We start from the raw sequence: 10,596 nt of genomic DNA on the forward strand, positions 1-10,596 counted from the left end.
TGTCGATGTGAAAGTGAAACTTATAACTTATGTTTATTTATATTTTTTTTATAATTATTTATTGATTTGATTATTGAGTGCAGACTAGTGAGCAGTTCACTGTGAGTGCTATTATTACAGGGTGGAAACGATAAGTGATCTCATTCGATTATTTCTAAACTACACAAGATATCGAAAAACTGCTTACTGATCTTGAAAGTGCTTCACGAGCTCTTTCAAAATATCAGTAATAGGTTACAGAATTAACTGGNTAAAATATTTTGATTAACTTTTGTGTAAAAACTGCAAGGATTCTGGGGGTTTTAAGAGTTGGGGTGAACAGCAGCACTACTTAAGTTGCCGATATAAACAGAAAACCAGGAATAATTGAAAAATTGTGGTCGTGGTAATGTAAAATATCACAAGGGGTGTCAATTTTAGTTGAATTTCATAATATATTGTGTAAGTTAAAAAATAATTGAGATAGATTTTTTTCCTTATTTTTCCTAAAGTAATCATGACTATGTCCATCCTGTGGGGTCGGCTTATCCTTGAATTTTGGGACACGTATACATAGTTGGTCAGGGAATTTTGAGAAAATTGTCAGGGAAAGTCAGGGAAAAGTCAGGGAATTTTTTCGAACATTTGCAGTGGACACCCTGTATGACTTGTAATGTCGCGTGACGTCACTTTTGAGTAAAAAAATATACTCAAGCGTGACGTAACGCGCCATTTCAACTCGATGTAGCACTGTTATTATTTAATGAGGGCTATCGTTTTTATACTTAACAGTTGGCACCCCTGGCGATTGACAGCACCTTACTCTACAGTGGCGCCATCTTGATGATTGCAAATGCGATAGTCCTCCTACCACTTTAGCGCTCACCAGTTGGTGCCACTGTCTTCGCTACTAGCAAGTGACAGGACCTTACTCTACAGTGGCGCTAACTGGTGAGCGCCAAAACGATAGCCCTCATTAGAAAAAAAAATATGAGTCTAATATTTTCTAATTTTATCTGTCTGAGGGGCAAATAATTGAAATTTTGTCATCTACCCTATTGCCTTTTTAGTAAAAAATCATTAATACAATTTATTGTTATAGGCAAAGGCGCATACGGCTGCGTCAAAATGGCGTACCGTCGATCCGACCGCCTACTCACGGTAGCCAAGTTTATCCTGAAAGAGAAGGTGGGCGCCCAATTCTGGGTCGACGGGCCGGATGGGAGACGCGTGCCTTTGGAGCTGAGCTTGCTGATGACTTTAAAGCATCCTAATATTGTAAGTGTATGTAGGTGCCATCTCCATTGATCATCATCATCATCGGCACGCATTTCATATTCAACCTCATTCCATTTCAACAGCCGCTGAAAAAGAAACCGCGCTGATATAACGTCAAGGAGACAGTCCGAATTTTCCTGTACATACCTAAGCTGTTGAATTTATAGTGCGTCTTTTATATTCCTTGCGTTGTAAATATTTTCTTTCTCCTTCTTTTCTACTTTTTGTATGGGTGCGTGCTCTGTAAATAAACTTTTGTAAATACTGTAAATGGTGCATTATTTAGGCGCGACACGCCATACAAGGCGGCTCCGCCCGGGCCGCCCTCCAAATGTATAATGGGACTAACCAACTACCCAAAGCACCTCTCGTTCCCAAAACTGCTACTTCCAGTAAGGATATATAACTTAACCGCTATTATAAACTCAACCAGTTAGTTAGACCAAAATGGCCAAATTAAAGAGTTTAAAGAAAGAGAGTGAACGCAACTGACCTTCAAATTTATTCGTCTATATTATTATGTAGGCCTTCTTCAGTGCACTTAAACTCGTCCCAAATAGTGCGTTCACACATTATTTATGCTGCTACGATAGTATAGCCTGACCAGGAACATAAAAACCCTGGCATAGAGGCGCGTCAATTGCATTTGATAGTGCAACACTGAGTACAGTCGTACCTGTGTTAAATTAATAGGCTAACTTTATGTATCAGTATTCAGGATTACGGGCTAATTTGATATTTTCATAAATTAACGAAAAAATATTATTATAGGTAACCTGGTTTAAATAAATTAAATTAAAACACCAATCGAGCTAGTAGGATTTATTTTATTATTCATCAATAATCAAATTCAGAACTTGAATATTCAACTGCAATGTCTGCTCATGAACGCTTAAAACTCGGTACTTCTTTCCCAATTCCATAAAATTCAACACTTAGAAAGTGACAAAAACCTTTAAAATAGGTAGTTGAAACAAACAACAGCTAATTTTCATAGTGGACTGTACTATACGATAAACATGTCAGTCAATTTGACACCCTTGTCGGAAAAAATATTCAATGAAAATATTGTCCGAACCCTTAGTATTTCTCTTCGACAAATACTTTAACACATTGTGAACCAGTTTTCTTTCACGACTATAAAAAGATTTTAGCAATTTAATTCACAAAATCAATTGCGCGCATTTAAAATAAAGTTTGTTTACACTTTGACAGATAGACTGACATGCAAGGTGACATGTCAATGAAGTTTTCAGTTACTGTTGCCATTAAAAGAAATTAGTACCATTAGTTTTCCGCAACATGGCGAGGGTTTTTATGTTCCTGGTCAGGCTATAACAGGCTTGCATTAGCTTCCCTTGGATTTGTATGGGGCCTTACTACGCTGCTGCGTTTTATGCCTCGCCGCGGTAAACAGCCTAAAGCTATAGCGCACAGACAAAGTTAATAATAATGATATTGTATCTTTGCAGGTGAGCGTGGTAGACGTATTCGAGAACGACAAGTACTACCAAATGGTGATGGAGAAACACGGCGCGGGTATGGACTTATTCGAGTTCATCGAGCGGCGCCCGCGCCTCGACGAGCCTCTGCTCAGCTACATCTTTAGACAGGTATAGTGAGATACTTTATTGCAAATTAGCATCTATTACAACGGCATAAGATTGCTTCTAGACCACTTGCAATCTCGAATCAAAAGTGTCGTCTACTCAATTGTGAGAAAAGGACAAGAGATTTCAGCAAGGGTTCATTAAAAAACTAACTACAACCAGGCCTGTTCATCTCCGCGAGTTTACATCGAAAACAAAACACGCACGATGGCCCACCTACAGGATACTATTCGACAAGGCCTCACATACGAGCGAACATTGACTCAAGCACGCACGCGTATTCTTGTGTATGATGGAAGAAAATAAAGAAAATGGTGTACTAAATACTGTGCAGTATTTAACTGCCTAAATAATAATAAAAACACAGAATGTACTTTTTTAAGTTGCCTCAAGACACTGAGAGGCAAATAAGTAGTTAATATTATTCATGATAATTCATGCTAAATCATGTATTTCCTCCGCCATTTTCTGCAGTTTGGCACCTCACGTCACATCATTTTACCGAAGTCAGCCCTATAGCTTCGGCGCAGTGCCGATCACTGACGTTTGTCAACAAAATGGTGCTTGACTCTTGAGACAGGCTAAATTACACCATATTGTTAATGACATTGAGCATACATTTTTTTAAATACCTTCGCGAAGTAAAACTTCTGTACGTTGTACATACTTATTATTATTCTGTGCTATAACCAACTTGTGATTAGCACTGACTAAAAAAATATTAAATCCTGGAATATTACCTAAAAGCTGGAACAGGGACACCCAATAGAGCTCAATTAAATAAGTTTCTCATAGAGCAATCAAACATAACCGTGTGTTATAAATGTTTCACTTACTTCAAATCATTATTATTTTTGCAGATAGTACAAGCAGTAGAGTACCTGCACTCCCTAAATATCCTCCACCGTGACATAAAGGACGAGAACATAATCATAGACAACAAATTCCACGTGAAGCTAATAGACTTCGGATCGGCGACGTTTATGAGCAAGGACACGCTGTTTTCTACTTTCTACGGCACCACAGAGTATTGCAGCCCTGAAGTACTGGCTGGTAACAAGTGAGTTTTAATATTGATACTAAACTTCTCGGTTCTGTTTTTAAATCAAAGAAACTCAATAAAACAATATTCGCTTTACTGTGTCTATCTTTTTCTTGATGAAGAAAGTTTAGTCTGGCCCTTTCGGTCCATTATGGAAGATAAATAAAGTATGTCCACGTGTGTCTGACTTGCTTAAGGATATTGTTAATTCAAATTCAAAATAATGTGAAAGAGACAACACCAAAAAAAAAGTTCTGCTGGCAATTTTTTTACTGTATTAATTTACTTTTTAACTTTCCAGATACGCCGGGCCGGAGCTTGAGATGTGGTCAATGGGGATAACGCTTTATGTGCTGACATTCTTCGTTAACCCGTTCTCCGACATTGAGGACACCATACAGGGTCCATTGGCGTTCCCGCAGGTCGTGTCAGATGGTGAGCGACATTTGATTTCGCCCGATCACACGCTTATTTCGCGCAAAGTTTAAACTCTTGTATCTCTTTTTTTTTTATTCCTATGGTGCATACAGATCGATAAGCTTGACCAAATTATTTAAGAGTTTGTCTAAGGTGCATACTGCTCGCGCTGTTTTATGACATTATGTTACCGTAACTCGGCGCTAAAGAACACGGGGATTTAAGGCCGATTTACACATATCAGTGAAGTCACAGTTCAGGCTCAGTACCGGCACAGTGCGAAATATTCTTTCATACAGTTTCTATGAACGCATCCCCACTTGTCAGTGTCAGTGACGACACAGTGCTCTCAGTGTCAGTGCCGACACCGGCAATCAGGGACGTATTCGTTGACGATGATATTTTTGTCGGATCCCGGACGCCGCCGCGGCATCAAAAACAAAATAACTTACTTCATAGTTTCTGAACAAGAATATTGAAACAGCTCTCTGACATTTTAAAATATTCAAAATATTTCACTGACGCAACACTGTAGCACTGATACTGAACTGAGCGGACACTGTGACGGAACTGTGGCTTCACTGATATGTGTGAATCGAGTTTTAGGGTTTTGACGCGTTGCAGTACATTTTTTTATTATTTTGAAGTGATCCTTATCCTGACCTCATATATCATCATAGTTCTACTTCATAACACTATGCATAATATTATCTTGCAGAGCTAGAACAGTTACTTCGCTGGATGCTGTGCAAAGAACCGGCGGCGCGCTGCACGGTGCAGCAGCTGATGGCGCACGCCTGGATTCGCCAGCCCGTCGCCATCGCCAACTACGTATTCCACGAGATTGTGGACTGCGGTAAGTGATAGCTGGCCAAAGCGCAGAACCCATGTAGGGGAAGCTCTTGGCGGGAATGTGAAACGTCATGATTGAAAGTTTTTTTTTTAATTTGGGCTTTGTGCAAAGGCATAAAGCCATAATGCCAAAAAGCTGCTGAGCGTTCCGGGCGCTGGAAGTTTTGTATTGTTCGAGTTGCTAAGAAAAGACACTGGCCGCTGTGATATTGCGCATAAAATAACTTTTCTTGCTATTACCAAACAGCTTACCGTCTCAGTGTGCTCTTAACATCGACGTGACGTAACGTCATTTGTTAAAAACTTCACGTTAGATGACAAGTAAGGTGATTGCTACAGTTATTGGCCCTTTAAGAGCGTTGTGTAAGTTAACTTGTGTAAAATGTAACAAAAACTCGACTTTTGTTTACTTTTTATAATTTATTATGAGAAAACAATATTGCTGCTATTTAAGCTAGTACCTATTTGGTGTTATACGATAAGAATTACAATAATAATTTTAAAAATATCAGAGATCACATTAAATTTAGCTATTGGCCCCAAAAACACAGTAATTGGCTCCTAGAAGTACAGTTATTAGCCACCGAAAAAAACCCATAAAAATCACTGAAACTTCACACTTTGTAATCCTAACTCATTTTGTCTTTCCTTAAGATTAGCTAAGAATTCGTCATCAGTATCACTCTTATCGATTTCTTTATCTATCTCATCATCGTCAGTACATTCAGTAACATTGTAACAATTGTGACAAAGATAACTGTCTCCTTCTTCTTCAGTAATATGCTGTTGCACAAGATTTATGAAAGACACGGTGACATTCAGAGCATACTAAAAGTCTATTTTTCAGTAAAATTACTATAACAAGCAAAAACAATTAAATTACGAACAATATTCATAAATATTTACCTTAAAATTTTGACAAGCATGCGGCTACTCGGACGACTCGTTGTCGAAAGAAAGCTTCTGCTGTTTAGAGTGCCATCTGTTCTTACTCTGACATACTACATTGGACAGCGTATTGCTCAGATAAAGTATTTGTGTCTCTTTTCCACTCTTAATAACGTACATATGCTTGTTTATTTTTATTTTAGCCAAGGTGGCCAATAGCTATGTACAGGCCAATTACTATAGCAATCACCCTAATACCACTGACCGTAAACCGTCTTTGCAGATCGCCATGAAGCAAACCCAGAAATGTATTACAGCGGCAGTCTAGGTTCACCGAGAAGTGGTTCTCCCGTCTCACTCGCCGACCCTCCGAAAGGTAAACGTTTCTACGACCCCACAAAAATATGTGCATGAATGTGTATTCTTTTACAACTCTAAAATTGATCCTCCTTATGATCAATTTATTCTATCAAGCCACTGCAAGTCGCAACATCTATTTACATTAATAATTTCTTCTAAACTTAATTTTGCGTTGCATATGTTCCGGGGCAGGTATGTCATCTTCTCCATTGGAAAATAATTTTGTCTATCTTCATTTAACTATTTTCTTCTTCCAGAACGTTCAAACCCGTCTGAGGTGGTAGTCAGATCAGACGGTAAGAACTTGTCCAGGGACGAGCCCAAACGAAACTCGATGGCGCTCCACGCGTTGTCCACTGCTGACAGAGACGCGCAGTCGGATAACTACAGTCTGAGGTCTTCTGCAGATGTGAGTGCTGTCTTATTAAGCCTAGTCGCAGACCACCGACTTTTAGTTGGCCGATAGTTACGCCCGATTTTATTTTGTATGAAGAAGCGGCCGATCCGATACCAAATCGGTGTAATGTGCGCACTTCCATACATGCCCATACTGATTAACTGTCCGACTAAACTATCGGCCAACTAAAAACCGGTTGTCTGCGCCTAGGCTAAATGTGTAGTGTATCTGTATTGGAATAAAGAAGTTTAAACAATGAAAGCGCGGTTTAAGATGTTTTCTGATAAGATGAAATGTAGGTAAATGTAATTTGCCTGAAAGAAATTAAATTATTTTTAGTTAAATAAACATTTTAAGTTATCATAAAAAAAATTTTTGATTCGAATTTAAAAGCATCACTTCCATAAACTATTTTGAATCAATCTACTATTTTGTTTTTTTTTTTTTGTCATCTAACACGATTTCAAACTAAACAAATGAAAATGTATATTACCTTCACAGATCTTGGACATATCCTCAAAGCCGGTGTCAGATGCCGCGTTGACAGACATCAGCTCAGACGCGACGGGACATGCAGCGTGTGACATCGACTATGACTGCGACCACTACGAGTGTGACAGCTGGGACGAGTGCGAGCAGGACAGCTTCTCGTGAGCGCTATAGCGAGACAGCAGGAGGTATGAAAGAGAATGCTGAAACAGGTGGCGCTGGGGTATAAGATAAGATTCTGTCTGTCATTTTTGCCAATGTGAAAAAGGTTTATTTTGGTTTGTGATTTCTCTTATGACAACAAAATATTAAATCTCAAAAAATTATATTTTTTAAGTTTTGGTTTTGAAACTTGTATACCAAAGAGTAAGTGAGACAGTTATTGTGTTTTCAATGTTTCACTCATTGCGTATCCGCCTATATGTTTCTGTTCATCATCTGTCTATTTTTCATTTCTATGAATAAAAAGAGTTATGCAATTATTTTAAAAAGCTGCTACATAAAACCTATAGACAATTCGGAAACGCTATCCCACGTTTCCGAATCAATGGAGTCGTATTTGTTTCCTACTTATTGTTGTAGATAACAGTATCAGATATTGATTAAATTCTCGAGTCTAGCATAAATTGGTTCTTATTCATCGCAAGCTTAAATCTAGTCTTGAGTTTGTGTCGAAGTTTAAGCGACTCTGAAAACGAGCTAAAATTAGTTTAAGCTATAGCGAAACTCTATAAATCTCAATGTTTGATAAGTACTGATCTAATATAGTTATTACAACGCTTTGTATGTATAAATTAAAGCTCGGTCTCCGAGCACGTAGAATTTCGTCCAATGAAATTATGTTGCTGTCGCGCTCGCACACTCACTGCGGCCGCCCGTCGCACAATCGCGACAGCAATATAATTACACGCGAGCGATAAGGATGGGTAGCTTGGGGTCATTGGACGAAATTCTACGTGCTCGGCGACCGGACTATATTCAATATCACTCTTATTTTTATTATACAAAAACATTTATGATGGTGTAGGTTAAATAAGCTTATTTTCATTTTGAAATTCAATATGGTATCTAGTTAAGGAAGCAAAATTCACATTTAAAGATAAAAATCACTTGCCAAATTGCACTTATAGACGTAGCTGAATGTTCCTTTAGAATTAAATAATAAGCTTATAGTTTATTTAATATTATGAAAAATAAGGGTACTTACATATTTTTTCGATTATTGGTAGCTGTTTTGGCTAAGTAACAGTATTATTTTTGTATAAAACCATTCCTTTTGAACTTAATTATTATTCATTATTAAATTAACATTCTTACATGTGTATTAAATAATTGACCAAAATTAGAAGAACTGCATAGAAGGTAAATTAACAAGTCTTTTGAACGCGTGAAGTAGTTTTTATATGTAGGTCTGTAGTGTTTATATGGGTGGCACACAATGTTAAGTCAGTATCAAAGTTTTTTAAATATAAATTATCGTATTTAAGTATTGCCATTTTATAATAGTTCCATAAGCATGTGTAGACATTTTAAATTATACGAATGGCATTAATTGAATTGATTACATAATTAATAAACACGTATTTTTATATTGCAATATTTACTTTGTCACGTGCTTTTATAAGATTTTGCACACCAATGTGATGTGAAGTGTCGTGTCTCGTTAGTATTAAGTATTTTCGTACTGCAATTTTCGCCTGAAACCACAAGTTAAAGTTTGTTTTAAGGCTAGTTACATTGTTTTAAACATACAAATAATTGTCTAAAGCTTGCTATTTTGTCTTAATATGTAGTACATTTAATGGCGTGTTGATTACATTCCGAGCCTGTACTGTTTGAGCGTATGAATCTTAAATCTCGTGGTATAAAATGTGTGTAACTTTGGATTTGAATTCATAAATACCTACTTATCCAAATCAACAAAGATTATTCAAAAATGAATAGACAACATATTAATGAGAGATACTCTTGGGAACAAGATGTGACTATGTAAAATATTGAAGTTTTCTCTGGCTATGCATTGTAATTTGCGTCAGCTTCTGTTTCTGTACGTACTGTACGTTTTGGACGTTGATCGAAACACAATTACACGGTCATACGTGTAATATTCGTTTACTTGGTTACTTTTTATGCTATTAATATAAGATGGATTAAAAAAAATTAACTAAAAAATTATTACAAATATTGATTGATCTTCGTTCAAAAAGTGCGGATTGTTCATCCAGTATATACAATATTTCCTAACTAAACAATTTTAATGTATAAAATGTGATAAATCTATTCTTATTAACTAATCTCAAAATACCTATAAGATAAATTCTAAAGGGAATGTAACGTGAAATTTTATATCGATTCGTTATCCTGTAATGAAAATATTATCGAAATAAAATTTTACTTTGTTATTCTTTTCTGACTCTTATGACTTAAATGCAGATAAATCAGTATTTATGACAATACATCAAAAAATCTCTTATGAATAATGCTAATACGTCATAATTTTTATAATAATCTAGCGATTCCTAAAAGAACCAAATTCTTATTTTTTTGTATAGTTTTAACCATTGTAAATATCATGAAGTAAATTCTTACATATCTATATTGGGTTCAATCAAATTATTAAAACTAATGAATATTATGATAATTACTTGAGTGAAAAGCAGTAGTAACATTATAATTTTAACCGACTTAAAAAAAGGAGAAGGTTATTGTAATTGAGCAATAGAGAGTGACGAATTTTTATTTCATACCCAAACAAATTTTGTTTCTGTTTTTCGAAAAACCAAGTATTCTTGAGCTATTATTATTAATTGAATCGACTGTATTTTGTTTATTGTTAACCTAATCTTAATTTTGCGTTTTTATAGTTTTGTTTTTATTTGACGTTGTGTCTTTGACGATCTTCAAATGTTTTATATCGGAGTAATGCCAAAATGTAATGTATTGACTGCTTTAAACTCGAGTAAAATACATACTTTGTTGGTAATCAGTATAGAAAATAGGATTCTATTTTTGTAGTGTTCTTAGAAGACCAAAATTAATGTCCTAACTATACCCTTTACCCTACTATAAATTCGTACTATTATTTTGTCATTTTATGATCTCTAGTTGGGCAATTCGTGGATAGATTTGATGTTAATTTTGTCCGAGAGTTTTCATTGATCGTCGTAGTTTTGAGTGCTAGTGCGTCCGTTTTTCGACTAGTGCCTTACGAACGGACGGCGGGTTTCGTTGCTCGTAGGACGCGCTCTGACCATTAATCGTAAATAAACGACACTTACCTATTC

General features: G+C 36.3%; 1 protein-coding gene across 1 annotated transcript in view; it reads left to right on the forward strand.

Moving 5' to 3' along the window:
* Pask (PAS domain containing serine/threonine kinase) overlaps positions 1-10,593 on the forward strand; it is a 29,173-nt gene extending 18,580 nt beyond the window's left edge. The window contains exons 17-24 of the mRNA XM_028319854.1: positions 1,082-1,257; positions 2,730-2,870; positions 3,728-3,927; positions 4,211-4,344; positions 5,045-5,182; positions 6,350-6,442; positions 6,684-6,835; positions 7,325-10,593. Of these exons, the coding sequence (XP_028175655.1) occupies positions 1,082-1,257; positions 2,730-2,870; positions 3,728-3,927; positions 4,211-4,344; positions 5,045-5,182; positions 6,350-6,442; positions 6,684-6,835; positions 7,325-7,477 (1,187 nt within the window). The 3' untranslated portion in view covers positions 7,478-10,593. The remainder of the gene's footprint in view (positions 1-1,081; positions 1,258-2,729; positions 2,871-3,727; positions 3,928-4,210; positions 4,345-5,044; positions 5,183-6,349; positions 6,443-6,683; positions 6,836-7,324) is intronic.
* The last annotated feature ends 3 nt before the right edge of the window (positions 10,594-10,596 follow it).

The sequence above is a fragment of the Ostrinia furnacalis genome, unplaced genomic scaffold (assembly GCF_004193835.3).
Source record: "Ostrinia furnacalis isolate ACB-3 unplaced genomic scaffold, ASM419383v2 OfSCF7336, whole genome shotgun sequence".
Taxonomy (NCBI): Eukaryota; Metazoa; Arthropoda; class Insecta; order Lepidoptera; family Crambidae; genus Ostrinia; species Ostrinia furnacalis.